The sequence below is a fragment of the Danio rerio genome, chromosome 6 (genome assembly GCF_049306965.1).
Source record: "Danio rerio strain Tuebingen ecotype United States chromosome 6, GRCz12tu, whole genome shotgun sequence".
In the NCBI taxonomy this organism is placed as follows: domain Eukaryota; kingdom Metazoa; phylum Chordata; class Actinopteri; order Cypriniformes; family Danionidae; genus Danio; species Danio rerio.
Window position 1 is genome coordinate 16,415,305 of NC_133181.1, and position 17,196 is coordinate 16,432,500.

Sequence of the window (17,196 nt, forward strand, 5' to 3'; positions counted from 1 at the left end):
AAATTCTGGGAGAGAAAAAAAAAAAAATCACAGGAGTTATAATGGACTAACAATGAATAACAAGGTTATAACAGTTTTGGATTTTTCTTCGCTAGTTTAATTATTTTTTTTATATTGGTTTATTTAGAGTCAGATGTGGGCATCAGGCATGTAAAAAGTTAGTTGTTTATGGATAAGTGCTTAACTTTACTACAGACATGAATCGTTTCAAATGATTCAGTTTGATTTGGTAAATTAGTTCAACCGGTTCATTTAGATAATTTGGCTAAAAAGAACGGTTTGTTCACAATTGCAATCACTAATACAGAAATAAAACCCATTATTGGTCACAAATGTGTTAAATTAATACTTTTCAGTGTCTGCTCGGGTCGTATTTAATATCACCGTGCTGCTGTCATGTCCAGCAATTGTTTTTGTAACGTGAGCAATAGTGACGATGACTGAAGGAGGATTGGCTTGATCTGGCCAATGGCATCAGCATTAAAGAGCATACAGGTCAAACCCCTGGCCTAATAATATCCAGCTGCAGACCTACACTTTTCAGCACACACAATCCGGCACACAAGATCTGAGCAGGGCAGAACCATATATGGTTAGGACAGATGTTAATGTTATTAATGTCTTTTCGGACCTCGTCATTAATGTATTTATATATATATATATATATATATATATATATATATATATATATATATATATATATATATATATATATATATATATATATATTTAAGTAGCAGTGCGATATGGCTGTATATCAGCACTGGTGGGAGGCGTGCGTTGGCACGAGGCCGTAGGTGATATTGCGTGTGTGATATTTCGTTCATACAACAGTTCAACATCACAACCCTGTATATAAATAAGAAAATCAAACAAGGAGAGTCTAAAAACACTTTTTATATTAGGAACTACTTTATTCTGCCATTCATTCACATCTGCAGCTGACGTCAAAACAGCAGAAGCCTTTACTAATTCACCAACGTCACTTTAGAGCTAGTGTTTGAATGACTCTGTCAAAAGTGATGACAAAACTGCTGATTTTGCTTACACTTTAAGATTATAAGGCTGAACGTGAAATGAAATGCCAACCATCTACAGAGAAATTTTCTTACAGTTTTACAGTCTACAGTATTTCTCTGTTGCAATCGGTATTTCACAATAAATAACCACGAAAATGACAACAAATCTACTAATGTTACCAGACTGCTGTTGGGTTTGCGATTAGGAAAAACACTAAACACGTGCAGACTTTGCTTATTTCAATCTGCCAACACAACACACATGCAAGCAAATCGGTATAAATACAGCACTACAACATAAAAAAAGAGAGATATCATCTAACCTGCCAACATGTCTCTGAGAACCCGGGAGACCGGGGGGTGGGGGTGTTCGGGGGTGAGGTTGAGAACAGGATGCAGCAGGTTTTGGGAAGCCGCTTCGTTCGGGTACTGTACCAAAGTTGGCAACCCGGGGGTGTTTACTTTACAGACTGTACCAAAGAGGGGTTGGGTGCAATTACAGGAGATTTTTTTTTGAAAGAAATAAAAAGGGGATGTTTGCGGGAGACAGGTCTGAAATACGGGATACTCCCATGAAAAACGGAAGTGTTGGCAGGTGTGCTTACCAGTTTAATATTGATTTGATCTGCTATAGTTAGAAATTAGAGTGTTATATTTTCTAAGCGTAAGGGCTTATTATGCGGTTCTGTTTCCATCTTTAGGATAGAAAATGTCAACTATCGCCAACGAGCTCTCAGAAATAGTGAATATTTTAAAATAGGCACTATTCTTGCAAATAAACTGCATAGTTGCAATCTAAACAACTACATTCTCAACTAAAAAAGCCCTAAAAGTATATTTTGTTGTCTAACTGCAGTAATATTTGTCAAACTGTAGTGTCTGCTTGTTACTGGCTGTATGTGGGCGAAGTAATACACAAAGGGTAAAGATATAATACAAAGATATAAACAAATAAATCTTAATCCTATACAATACATTCATCATATAGTAGCTCTAAAGACTTTGAAATCCAAAGCTCCAGGCTCCTTCACAGAAAAAAAAGGACAAGTACTGCACATTGACTGAAGAAATAAAGTCATACAGATTTGTATGAGTAAATAAAAGATTTGTGGTTAAATCCGATAAGCTGTTAGTTCACAGTGCATTCTGTCAGCTCTGTGTGTTTATTGTTGGCCACCTCTGAAGAACTATATTTTTGTTTTCCATCAAGATGCTGTTATCTGACCGCAGGCCGCCAATATACACAGTCTGACATCACTCAAGATCAGAAATAATACACAGAGATCACACATGCAGGACACAGACACACATCAAAGCCTTTGTCGTGCAGTCACACTCCGATAATCTAGCCCTTAGCATTGTTGTCTCTCTATGAAATGTTTAAAGGGGGGGGGGGGGGGGGGGAATGGGGGGGGGGTTTATTTCTACAATATACACTTGATTCATGTGTAAATGTTTCTCTCCTTCTCTCTCTCAATTAGCGAAGTTTAGGGCATATAATATAGAGTTTGTACTTTATAAAAAAAATAAATCATTACATTTGTAAAGAGTAATGACACTGGAATATTCAGGAATCAATTGCTCCTAATTAGCCATCCGCTTTTTCTTATCATACAGTATATAACACTTTATAATAACTGTACACTATAAATAATTTCTTAAACATTACAAAATAGCTAATTGATCATTTGTAAAGCATTAACTCTACATTAATAGACATTAGCCCCTTTCACACATACAGACCTTTCCAGAAAAATTACTGGCAATTTGTGTTAACAGGCCCTTTTTAAAAATACCAGTAAATTCGTTCCGGCTATTTTCCGGAAAGAGATGTTGTAACATTGTTGTAACGGAATGCGGCGCTGTGTGAACGCAGAAGGAAGATTGTTGGAAAGAGCGCGTTCTTGACTTAAGACTTCTACTTTAGCCAATCTGAACATTTAGAAGCATTCAAGTCCGGGCAGTTTATGAGAATAAAAGCCTGTGAATATTTTTCCAGACACATTTAGCTGCTAGATGTTAGTCAGATAACGTTTATATGTCCCTTCTTAATGCCAACGGTTAAAAAATATCGCTAAAATGCTTAGGATAAACCACTGTTTGTTTACCTTCAAGCTCTGGCGCGTATGCACATTAAGCAGCCAGTTATCGCCAGCACACACACATATCATGTACATCTCGACATGCGAAAGTCTTTTTCTATATGATTTCATCTAAGTTGTTCACAATACTGATCCATCCACAGAGTTTGTAATGTAGTCAAACATTTACAAATACAAGCGCAGTCGTTTAGAGCTCATTTCTGGTTAATGATGTCTGAATTTACCGGTATTTTGGAATGGATGTGTGAATGCTCGTTTCTGGAAAAAATCCATAACCTCCTTGCTTGAGTTTAAACTTACCTGTAAAGTCGTTCCGGAAATTTTGCAGATATTTACCGGTATCACTGTGTGCAAGGGGCTTTAAACACTTATGTCTACTAATGAAAAGTTAATGCTTTACTAATTATTAATTAAGTATTCACTAATGCTTAAAGAGCCCCCACTTAAGAATGAACACCTCTAGTTTGATAGGTGGAAGTGTAGAGTGGCGAAAGAAGGAAGGGAATTCATAATATTGTAGTGATATTAACATACTGTAAACTTAGTAACTACATCATTTTGACTAAGGTATGCCTTTAAAAACTGATAAGAGTACAGCTGATGATACAAACTAACTTTGCCATATGAATAAACATAAATAAAGAACACTGATCACGCGCTTACCAAATCTGTAGAGACAGGATAAATAACACCAACTGGAACCACATCTTTTTTTTAAAAGAAAAGAAGTGGCAAAGGGGTGATGCGGTGGCGCAGTAGGTAGTAATGTCGCTTCACAGCAAGAAGGTCGCTGGTTCGAGCCTCAGCCGGGTCAGTTGGCATTTCTGTGTGGAATTTGCATGTTCTTTTTCCTCCGGGTGCTCCGGTTTCCCCCACAAGTCCACAGACAGGCGCCACAGGTGAATTGGGTAAGCTAAATTGTCCGTTTTGTATGAATGAGAATGAGTGTGTATGGATGTTTTCCAGAGATGGGTTGCAGCTGGAAGGGCATCCGCTACGTAAAACATTCCCACTGTGGCAATTACCCCAGACTAATAAAGGGACAAAGCTAAAAAGAAAATGAATGAATGAATGAATGAATGAATGAATGAATTTCACCAATTCCAGATGCGAAAATCTCTCGGGTAAAAAAAGAATGTTCCTTACAAATATATTTTGTCGCGTGTTAGCAGACCACTGCAGTACACAAATGTGGGTCCTCCCCCATCATGGAAAATGGAAACAAAACCTTCATTGTGGCACATATATATATATATATATATATATATATATATATATATATATATATATATATATACACACAACACTGATAGCCCTTGTCTTCAAACAATTCTTCTACTACTTGTTTGAATTACAGTTGGCAACACAACGTGTCGTCTCTCTGAACACTGTAACAGATAAAAACGGTCTTCGAAGCTATCATGCATATTGATTAAGTTGCACATCATACACAAGATAGCCTGCTGATTGTTTCGAATCAAGTCTCTCATGAGTTAATGCCGAAAACTCAAAGACGTCACATTGTACAAGCTGGTACAGATGTCCAGTCTCCACGCTGGAACTTACACAATGATCTAATCGTCATGACGTAGCTTCAAAATATATTTTTAAACCAGAAGAACGAATTAGCTTGAAATAGCACAAAAAACAGTTTTTACTTTTTAGTGAAATATTTGTGTCCTAATAGTGTTTTTAGCAGTGTGGGACACATATATGACTGTCAACATCTCAAAAAATTATCCTTTCATAAATGATTCAAAGTGTGCAGTTATAATAAAGTGTTATCTTATTTTTATTATTATTTTTAAATAATTATTATTTATTATCATTTTAATTATTATTATTAAAATGATTCTCACAAATAATAAAAAAAAATTTAAAAAAACAAGAATCACCTCTGGGACAGCCAATCACCAAAGACGGGTTGCTCGTCATGTGAGCACATCTACAGGTTGTCAAGGCAACAAAGTGATCAGAGTGTATTGACAAACAGAAAGCCAGCAGGCATGATTTGAGAAGCAGGATGGTGTGCGTCTCATGTTGTTCGGAGCAGCTCAGGTCATGGCACAGGGACGGTTGTGTGGACCAGATTGAATTTAATTGGCATCCCTGGGCAAACTACTGATGCTGTGAAGAGGTGGTCACATGACAAGCACATGGGTCTGAATGTAAACGACAGTTTCTATAGCTCTTTTCAGTGACATTGGGGGAAATTGGGGAAACAAATAAACAGGGGTGATAATAATTCTGACTTCAACTGTGTATATATGCAGGTTTTTTCCCCAATTTCTGTTTAACGGAGAGCAGATTTTTTCAACACATTTCTATACATAATAGTTTTAATAACTAATTTCTAATAACTGATTTATTTTATCCTCGCCGTGATGACAGTAAATAATATTTGACTAGATATTTTTCAAGACACTTCTGTACAGCTTAAACTGACATTTAAAGGCTTTACTAGGTTTATTAGGTTAACTAGGCAGGTTAGGGTAATTAAGCAAGTTATTGTATAACATTGGTTTGTCCTGTAGACTATGGAAAAACATATAGCTAAAAATATTAACCTTAAAAAGGTTTTTTTTATATATATATATATACTTAATTCTAGCTAAAATAAAACAAATAAGACTTTCTCCATAAGAAAAAATAGTATCAGACATACTGTGAAAATCATCTTGCTCTGTTAAACTTCATTTAAAAAATATTTAAAAAGAAAAAAAAAGGGGGAATAATAATTCTGACTTCAACTGTATGTTTATGCACACACACACACACACACACACACACACACACACACACACACACACACACACACACACACACGCACACACACGCACACACACACACACACACACACACACACAGTGAACACACAAGCAGTGAAACATTTAGGTCAGTATGATCTTTAATGTTTTTAAAATAAGCTCCACCAAGACTGCATACACAGTACGTATGGTATAATTGTGAAATGTTATTGCACTATGAAATAATAATTAATAATAGAATGATTTCTAAAAGATCATGTGACTCTGAAAACTGGAGTAATAAGGCTAAAAATCAGCTTTAAAATCACCAAAAAAAATTATTAAAAGTATAAACTACTTATGAACAGTTATTTTATAGTGCAACCAGTCTTGGTGAGCAGGTTAAGCTTATTTTAAAACATTTAAAAATTGTACTGACCCCATACTTTTGACCGGTAGTGTGCGTATGACTGCATTGTGTGTGTAAAACCCAACCCTATGGGGTGGCACCACTGACCACTTACAACCCCCTTTTGGATTTAGGGAAAGGGGTTGTATTCATGGGCACGTATTTCCAATGAGCCTGGGTTGATTAAAAATGAGACATTTTAAAAAGCTGTATTCCCTTATAAATTCAGGGATTTACCACTAGAGGGCGATCTGAATGAAGCCATGATTCATGTAGGATTCATGGTATTACTCAGATCACCTGAATTGAGAACGATTCAATTTTCAAAACGTTTTGAAAGAGTAATGATGTAACAAAGCCCTGTGCCTATTATAAAATGCACTCCAAACTATTGATTCAAAGCAAAAGATAGCTCTGCATGATGCGTCTCAGAATTATGATCACTAATTTACAGTGTCTTGTTCAGTTTTACAGGTGTTTCCTCATCTTGATTCACTGCAAACATAGCTCTCTAGAGAACGGACAGTCATCAATGCCTTCAAGAACTACAGGCATCCAGCTTAATCGAAGGCCTTACAGCAACCCAGTGGCTGACAACGCACCCCCTTCCATCGATCTCCAAAACGATTGCAGCACCCCTGTCTCTGGCTAAACCAGTCCACAAAGCTTTGCCTTTCCCAAATGATGACCCAACAGAAGTCATCTGTGTAGTGTTGTGGAGTGCCTACTAATCAAAAGCTGAAAACAGAACTGTAGCAAAGTGATCTCTATCTCATCTATGTGAAGACAAACTGTTCTCTGACCTGACATGCACCACCTCCGTCTGTGTTTGTATGTGACTTGTCAAGATAAATGTTAACGGCCATGAAAGGTGCATACAGTCACTAGTGAATTGTTGTTAAAATGGATGTTTAGGTCGTGTGTTTCTCCATCGCTTATGAATGTGCTTGCACTCATGTTGTATGTAAGTTCCCAATCCTTTTAAGGCCAGGTCTGGATAAAATGTTAGACAAAGTTTTTAATTTAAAGGAAAGTGCTCTGGAAAAAAAACTGTTCACCCATGACTGCTTTGTATTCTTTCTGTACACAGTCTTCCTAATCTCGCCATTAACTGATGGAGATCAAGCATGGCGACAGGGGAACCATTAGTCACAGCAGTGCTTCAGACAGGCATCTCCAAACTTGGTAACTATATTAAAAGAATAATTCAACCAAATATGAAAGCTGTGTCCTTTGCTAATCCTAGTGCTATTTCAAGCTCAAAAAAGCAGTTTGGGAAAAACTCCACAATTACGACAGATATTACTGCTATATTGTGCTCTCTTTAGTCTGAGTGTTTTGGAGAACGGATTAAACGTATCCCCCCATCATCCATCATCCTCTGCACACATTCCATTTCATGGAAAAGAACAAATCAGCTATAAACATGTCCAGTGTTTATATGACCAAAAGACAAACCTAGACCTGAAGGTACAGTATTAGATCTCCTTTGTTTTTGATTTATTATTGGACATTTGTCAAGGGATCCAGAGATTGGCTCACAAAAATAAGGCTGAAGAAGCACCCTTTAATTGTATTCCCTTAAGATAAAAGTGAGCCTGTGACATGAGGCTGTATTACAGCATAACAGCTTCTTCTTTTGTGGTTTCTTTTGTTAAAGCTGCGCTGATCAAATGATTTGAATATTTGAAAGCACCAAAACAAACATGCAACCCAGGCTCATTTGGATTGTGTACCCCTGTATACATTTCTTGAGAGAGCCAAATACATTCCAGGAGCTACATGTTTTTGCAGTTTTTGTTTTCGCGAATCCTCCAGATTCCAGCTTAGTCTTTGATTTATCAGGGGTGCCACAGCAGAATGAACCGGCAACTATTTTACCATGTTTTTCACAGCAGATGCCCTTCCTGCCACAACCCAGTACTAGGAAACACCCATACACTCTCACATTTACACACACTCATATTCTATTTAGCATGTCTTTGGACTTTGTTTGTGTGGGTTGCCTCTGGGTGCTCTGGTTTCCACACAGGGAGAACATGCAAACTCCACACAAAAATGCCAACTGTTCTATTCGGGACTCAAACCTGTGAGGCTACAGTGTCACTGTGCCATGAATCACTGAACCACCGTGCCATGAATGTAAATTGATTCAAATGTAATCTGTTCATGCTGTTCACGCATAAAACAAGAGTTAAACTCAAATATCTGTCAAGCGCTTGGTAAAATACTGTGGTAAAACAAATTTTAAAAGCATGTGTCCCTATCATACACTTGGCGGATTAAGACGCAAGACGTTTATGGCGTTATTTGTTGCTGTTTCCAGACCAGCGCAACAGTGATTTTCAAGTTTTGTGCCTCGGTGTTTAAATAGCAAATCCATTTGCACCATTTTGTGGACTCATAAGTGTTCTGGTCTAAAAAGGAGGTGTGTTAAGGTGCAGTTTTTGCACGTTGCTATTTTGAGAAACTGGAATAGACTGCGCCACTAACCAACAAAAAGCTGGTCTGGCTAGATGCACAAACCGAATTAGTTATGCATCTATGCAGGTCCAAAAACTTAGAAATTGCCTAATACACACATAGTGTAGAGCAATAGACAAATATCTTTACTAGAGCTGTCAAATGATTTAAAAAAATTAATCACACTTTTTTTGTAATTAATCATGATTAATCACAAAACGCCATATATTTATTACAGAAATAAAAGCACAGGCATTAAATGCCATTTGAATTTCAAAACAATCAATGCCAATAACAAATAAAAATGATTTCCAAATTGGATTCTAAGTGGACTACACACACGCACACAAATACACACCCACACACGCACGCACGCACGCACGCGCACGCGCACGCACACACACACACACACACACACACACACACACACAACGCGCGCAGTACAGCAGACCCGGTGAGCGAGGGATCCCTTCAGATTCATCAACACGCACGATCGTGTTCATCATATTTGCTTAAACTATGCGCTCTAAAGTCTGGCTGTATTTTACAAGCAAGGATTCTGACACAGCAAAGTGAACTGTGAGGGCTCATGGACGCAGCTTAAAGGCAGAGGAATGTGCTGTCTTCGTCAGCTTGCGACTTCATCTGCCATTGTCACCGAGTACATTTACATGGACACCAACACTCCGGTTTATGATTAAGATAATTCTGAGTCTACCATGTAAGCAGCGATTTTTGATTACCTTAAAGTCCTGAAATGCGGAGGTTTTTCTTTCGTTTTCCATGCGGTATCAAATTCCATTAAAACATCCTGAATGAAAATATGCTGAATGAAAGTGAACTGCTGAACTGCAGTTAAAGTCTAAAGATTAAAAATGAAACACCCGAAATTGAATGAAACTCTGGAGGAAACGTAGGATAGCCTGGTGATGCGACATTATTGTTTTATACTGAAACTTTCCTTCTAAAAGCGCGTACTTGGTCGTATTCAAATTTCTTTGCACGTTAAACACACGCAGGGCCAGAGCAAGCCGAACTGGTGCTCTAGGCCAGGGGTTTTCAAACTAGGGGCCGCGGCCCCCTGGGGGGCTGCCAGATGGCGCTAGGGGGGCCGCAAATAAATTTTAGATGAGGGGTAATCAGTGGGCCCACATGGATGAATTTTGTGTCCCGCATCATTCTGAAGGTTAATGTATTTCTTTATTATAATTTGAGCTAAAAAGTACTGCAAAAATTAAGATTTATGCTTATGTCATAAAAATACAGTTGAAACTTTCGTTACACAGGAAAAGAAGCGCAGCGCCTCTGTGCACGGGGACTTTTATTGAATAACCGCTTCTGGCCGGACACTTCCTGTGATTTTTGGCGCTTGTCTGCTGCACCTGACAGCGTTTACCTTTCACTTACGCGTATCTCTTTCACGCTTAAACAACTAAATGAATGCTCAGGTCTATTTACTGACAATATTTCAGTTAAAATACATGATCAATAAGAACATTATCGGTGGCTGAAAGCACACCCTGTATATGGCTTGCGTTGCTAAGTAACCGATCAGCTAGGTGCTGCGGAGTGCGCGCCTCTCTGCGCAGGCTTCCCTCATATGGAACAAATAGCATTTTAAAGACACGCCACAACATTGCACCTCGTCCACAGTGCGACAGGCTTTTACACTTTGCATTGCACAAATATCAGACTGTCCTCTTTGCAGCATGGCAAACAAAAATATTAAAATTGTAAAGCAAATGGTGCTGCAATAACAATGAATGAGCTGTCATCACATCAGCGAGTTCTCAGAGTTTCACTCCTGTTACACTAATGACAGCTGAATGAGCTCTGCAGTGGACCTCTTACTCACATTGGTTCATAATGATTAAAAAAACTAAATTTTATACACCCTGAGTAAAACCACTATAGCCTATAAAAATTATTATGTATCTGTTTGTGTCATGTTATAGGGCTAATTAATTATTAAATATTAAAATGTATTAGTGCTCTTTATTTAATGGAGCTCAACATATCTGATCAAATTTTAATACTCTGAATATAAATGCATTTTCTTCAAGATGTTCCACTTTTTCCCATATTTATTTGTGTAACTAATTTAAATGTAATGTTCAGTATTATTATTAATAGAACAAACTGGTATGAACATTTTAAAGTCAGCAAAGCTTCTAAAATTATGCAAAGTAAAACTTGTGGCTCTTTGAACTTGAATACCCAATTCTAGATTGCATTTAGGAAATTATTTTTTATCAGTGTAAGTCAGGATTGCCGACCTTAGTAAATTATGATGTGCACAAAAAAAAGTAATAAAAATAAACAAAACTTCAACACACTGAACCACTACAGCCTCTATTGTAGTATTGCTAGTTACAACAGTACAGTTAACTGTTAACAGGCTGATGAATGACAAAACTCTTTAAAACTTTAAAGCTTTAAATCTTTAGATACATTTAGACTTTCAGCTGTAAGGGTAAATACAGAAGAGTCTAGCTGTGCATAGGCAGAAAAAAAGCATAAAAATGGCATAAAAAACTGTGTAAACGTGATGACTCGAACACAAAATATGGCTTGATGGCATCCAGTGGGAGCAAACCACAATGAACACTGCGCTTGAAGATTTGATCAATAGATTGAAGCACTGAAACCATGTCAACTCAACTAACATCTTACAAAAATTAATCCAGATAATGAATAATATAAATTTATTGAATAATATATAATAATATAAATGTATTGAATAATACAAGTAAACATTTTTTTAAGTACAGTTGTTAATTTGAGTTTTTTTTTTTTTGGCGTCATTTTTATTTTTTGGGGGTCCCCAAAAGAATTCGCCCTACACAAAGGGGCTCTCAGCTGAAAAAGTTTGAAAACCCCTGCTCTAGGCAAACGGCAATCACACCACCCTCAACCCGAAAGTGAAATAGAAAGTGACCTTTTTGCTGATGAAAGCGAGGACCATGAGGGAGAGGGTCGGTGTAGCTGATATGAAGTGAAGACCAGGGGGTTCACTCACTATTCTACTGCCCTACACATGTCGGCCACAACAGGAAATAAAAAATAAAAAACCTGCAATTGCGTTATTTGCGTTTTTTTTTTTTTTTTTTTTACGCATTAAATATTAAAAATTAATCACGTGCGTTAACGCGCTAATTTTGACAGCCCTAATCTTTACATATGAAAACAATTTAAGGATTAAAATGTTACAAAAAAATATACTTTCTACATAAATATAAAAATCACTGCCTCCAGGCCTTCTTTGTGTCAGGTTATTTTTTTTTCATTTAATTTATGATCATTTGCATTTGTATAATGTTATTATTATTAGCAGCATTATTTATTATATTATGATTTATTATATTTATATTTGTTTTAATAAAAACAAGTTTAGATTTGCCTGTCCGGTTTTGGACCATATGGGGCATAGGATGTATGTTTGGATATCACTGTAAGTTTTTTGACCACACTTCGTTATTTTTGCTCATTTTTTCGTTTGCTGGGAATAAAAACTGAATTTAGAAATAGTTCTGAAACAAATCTTTGCGCTTAAACAAAATTATGTAGGCCAGTGGTTCTCAAACTGTGGTTTCCTCCTAGTGGTACGCAGAGGAACCGCTGAATAATGAAAGAAACAATTAACACTTTTAATCCTTTAATGCGTAATATAACATCGATGTGATCAGCATTGGCTGTTTTGTGAAGCGTACGATCACAACGCTGTGCTTAGAATGTTTATTTTAGTGCATTGTGTCATAAGCTGCTATAAATCATTTTCCGAAGTTTAAGAATTGATTCTGAAGCGTGATTTGACTGACATGAAAAGTAGCCAATCACAGTCGACCTTGTCTAGTTGCTTTCTGTGTTGCAGAACTGCATGTCCTCTCAGGATCGCCTGTGTGCTCAGATTGAATACAATCGCGATCTTTCCACTATTAAAGTAGACATTATTTATCTTTGTTCCTTGAATAAATGTAATCAAAAGTATTCAAAGTTAGATTGATATAGATTGAAATAGATTGATACATGATCGATGACAATGCAAATGGTCTTCTTATTTGGCTGTGTTGTGAAGTGAAACTTACTTTTAGCAAAGGTGTATTTTATTTTTTTTTTTTATTTATGACAAAATAATTATGCTGGAAATGTTTCTGGATAAGGTAAGGTATGTGTGATTTATACATTTAGCTGTATTCTGATCTGTCTTAAAGCATTACAGGTCAAAGCAATCCGTTGTTACTTATTGTTTATTTATCAAAATTAACAATAAGGCTCTTAAAGCACTGCTTTGATAAATGTAGTGTTGTCATATTTCAAATACCTCAAGTAAAATGAAGTCATTTGTTTTATTAATTTTTTTTACTGACAGTGTACTTGTATTTTTTTTAAAGTTTCTATTTTAGATTAGGTTAAATGTAAAATAAAATCTACATGTGATGTACAGCTTTTTAAGAAACAAATTTGCCATATTGTAAAGAAAAATAGTGTAAAATATGTAAATAAAAGGCTAAATTTAAATCTTTTTACCATATACTTTAATTAAACCTTTCAAAGTTTGTAAATATCGTTTAAAAAAATGGGCAAAAAGTGTCTCTATGGCCTTAAAGATTATTTGGTAGTTTTACCAGTGCTATTGAAAAAGATTAATTGTCATGAAAGGAAAAATCGACCATACTTTCTTTGTTAGTGCAATTTCCTATACATGTAGCTTTGGGATTTAAGCAATTAAACCATTCAATCAGGTTTCCACATAAAAAAGTGATTTCATAATGAAAATCTGATTTTTTTTTTTTCAAAAGTAACCAACTAGTACTTTTTAAAAGAGTACTTTGTACTTTTACCTAATATTAATATTATTTACTAAAATTTGTGTTATTTTAGCAGCGTAATAGTATTTTTACTTGAGTACAAAAAAGATTTCACAAGCATTTAGTGCAGGTTCATTATATTATTAATATATGATTAATAAATATTATTTTTTATGTTTTTTATTTGTATCTATTCCTATGCAATGTTTTATGGGTTGCTGAGAATACTTTTCAGGTCTTCAATACATAGCATGTCAGTCTTGAAAAAAAAAAAATAGGTGCTGGAATTGATTTTCATTAGGCTGTGCCTGTATGAACCCTGTCATATGTACATTTAACATATATTTCAAGATTTGTCTGAAAGTGTATGAATATGACATATAGCCTATATTTATAAGGTCCAAGCAACATCTCCAACTTTTGATGAATAGGCTACAATGAATACTTTAGATTTAAGTGCAGCAGTTTTCTTTTTACTTTTTAAGAACAGTGCCATTTTTAATGAACTTTTAAAAGCACATTTTAACTAAAACGTTTTTTTTTATCTGCAAGCACAGTTAATGTTCAGACTATTTCAAATGTTTAAAGTGACTGATAATAATACATGTTCTTAATAATAGGAATTAATCTGCATCGTTTTTAAACTGTGCACACCTGTAGCTGCTTAATTTGGCCTACAACGCTATTTTTTAATACTAGTTAAATAAATAGCGTCGTAAGGTGGTACTTGGAGAGACTATTTTTTTCTAAGGTGGTACTTGGTGAAAAAAGTTTGAGAACCACTGATGTAGGCTAATGGATGTCTTCAGCAGAGTGGATTTCCAACCTTTCCTTATCCATGAAAGAAAAGGAGTAAAGTAATGAGTAAAAGTAAAGTAAAGAGAATTTAAAGAGGCTGAATGGAGGAAACTCTATATTCTATATCCTTGCGTTGCAGATGGTCTGTTTAACTGTTTTCCCGCTAGAGAAGCGTTCAGTTTTTCCACTTACATAGTCCGCCATGGACTATGTAAGTCAAGGGAATGGGAAATGAGATTGACTTAATGTACGATTTGCTCAAAACACACCCATAACCCATTAAGAAAATAAGCAAAACCCTTTTAGACCATGTGCTGCGGCGCCAACCGTATTTTTAATCCTTAAAATAGCAAAAGTGGATTGGGACATGCCCTTAATTCTTTTCCACCATGCGCTTTAGACTTTTGCTTTTTAGATTGGCAGAATAAAGCCCTAAGTGTTGAAACAATGGAATTTAATGCAGTGTTTCTTGTCTGAGACCCACTTTATATCATGTCTCAATCACACAGTGAAGATAATTGAATTGAAAGAATTAAGATCTTAAACACTGTGATTGTATAATGGAATGACAGTTCACAAGAAGGGTATCGAGCACTGAAAATTAAAAGTCCCTGTGCAGAACGGAGCTTTAGTGCACCTTTAAAATATGAAATGAACTTGCAAAGGACACAACAAGAAAGTGTGTGCGTGTTGCTCTATGCAGCCATGGGCACTGTTCCTGCCAGTACAGTCACTGGCCTACGGCAAGGTAAGAATTCTCTACCAATTTGATGGAGTGTGCCGTTTCCACACGAGCTGCCTTCCTGATTGAAATAATCGTTTCATGCACCTGAACAGGCATCTATCAAAGTGATGTTACCTAGTAACTAATTTCAACATTTGCACACACACATCCTGCAGTCAGTCGGAATTTAATTCAAGAGGGACGGCGAACACAAACAGACGTGATTATCATTTGTAAGTCAGCAGATATGCTAAAGACGTAAAGCAGAAGCTGAGAAATATTTGATCCTGCTTAAATTAAGGTCAGATATGTGCGTCAACTGCACAGCATGGCAAATCTCTCGAAAATTACGGTCGCAACATGTGGCACAACAATTTCCCTCCATGCGAGGATCAAAAAAGAGGGTAGATTGAGCGGTTTGTTTTGCAAATGTGATCGACGAAGTGACTCACCTATAAATCCGGAGGAAGGGGGGTTCGGTTGAATGTTCTCCTCTGTGATGCTCTGCACGATATCCCAAAGTTTCCAGATAAAAGACGGATGCAGAATATAAAAGGGCTGCTCCGGGAAGGCCTTTCTGTGAGTTATGTATGGAGTAAACAGGTCATAATCAGGATGCAGGAACCACTGTAGAAATGGGAAAACAAGTGTAAAACATACTAAATATTTGGTCACTTTATAAATAAGATTCCATATGTAATGTTAATAAGTTTATTAACATGAAGGATTTTAAACAGCATTTACCCAAATACTCAAATTTTTAAAGCGTTAAAAAAAGCTATTTGTTGACTTTACCTTAAAAAAAGAGAGTAAACCTGCTGCCTTATATTTATAAGTAAACAAACTATGTGCTTGTTAAAGAACATCTATTTTACCCCTTTTAAAAGATCTAAGATAAGCCTTCGGTGTCTCCAGGATGTGTCTGTAAAGTTTCAGCTCAAAATACCCATCAGATTATTTGTTATAGCCTTCAGAATCTGTCCATTTTGGTGTCTGAGTACAATGTTGCTGTTTTTGTAGCCTGTTGCTTGAAATGCAAATGAATGCATGTCTGCTTCTCTTGTGTTACATCAGATAAACAGCAGTCAGTGATATAGAGAGACTCGGATGAAGCTGACATACAGATCATTGGCCATATTGGTCAAGCCATTTAAAGAGGAGGTAAAGTGCAGGACACTTTGGGATTTGGATGTGTGTTAAAACAGACAAATAATATGTAAACATGTCCGTCCTGTATGTTTTATTTTTCTTAAATGAGCATAAACAGTTATTAAAGTAATGGAATGCTTTCATTATAGATCTGCATTCTTACAGTGACACCTCTGTAACCAAACTAAATAAAACCAAATAAAACAAAAGGAGGGATTCATTTGTTGTTCTTCACTTGTTTGATAACAGACGTGTCACTTCAAATGGCGTGTACAGAAGCTGATCTGGAATCAGTTTATCATTCGGAGCCCATCCGTATACATGCATTCCCTGGGTCAGAGGTTGCATATGAAGAGCGATGCACAGCTTTAATGGAATAAATAAAAATGCAGACATTTTTACATTAATTTCAACATGCTTTCAAGATTAAAATTACACGAGAAATATGGGAAAATACTTTATGATAGGATGAAAGTGGGATAGAATGGTAAAATACAGGAGAATCCTGGCAAAAAAACAGGAGGGTTGACAAGCATGAAGTGAACAGGAAGTATTTGTGGAAAAACACCTTTGAGAGATAACGCAAAACATCTTTGTGAGGGAATGCAAAAACTTAAAAAAAAAAAAAAAAATATATATATATATATATATATATATATATATATATATATATATATATATATATATATATATATATATATATATATATATATTTTTTTTTTTTTTTTTTTTTTTTTTTTTTCTCCCCATCACTGTTTTTTTTTTTCTTCCACCTATTTTTTTCCCCCTACCATCACATCCCTTCCGGGCCTCCGTATGATGTAACAAAGTGTTACCTAAACAATTTAATAAAGTATGTAAAATGGATGAATAGATTATAGGGATGCTCAAAATAATCGATTAACCGTTAACCGAAAGGGTGCGTTTGTGACCGATTAATACTATCAGTTAAACGATTAAAATGATTATTTTCTATA

At 35.9% G+C, this 17,196-nt stretch overlaps 2 protein-coding genes across 4 annotated transcripts in view; one reads left to right on the forward strand and one right to left on the reverse strand.

Annotated features, from left to right (window-relative positions):
• Window positions 1-6,929, forward strand: part of tmtops2a (teleost multiple tissue opsin 2a) — a 73,403-nt gene extending 66,474 nt beyond the window's left edge. Inside the window, exon 4 of the mRNA NM_001281505.1 lies at window positions 6,744-6,929. Coding sequence (NP_001268434.1) covers window positions 6,744-6,929 — 186 coding nt within the window. The remainder of the gene's footprint in view (window positions 1-6,743) is intronic.
• st6gal2b (ST6 beta-galactosamide alpha-2,6-sialyltranferase 2b) overlaps window positions 1-17,196 on the reverse strand; it is a 58,180-nt gene that overhangs the window by 6,004 nt on the left and 34,980 nt on the right. For all 3 annotated transcript variants that reach the window (XM_005168717.6, XM_073953421.1, NM_001171221.1), the window contains one exon: window positions 15,523-15,697. In XM_005168717.6, coding sequence (XP_005168774.1) covers window positions 15,523-15,697 — 175 coding nt within the window. The remainder of the gene's footprint in view (window positions 1-15,522; window positions 15,698-17,196) is intronic.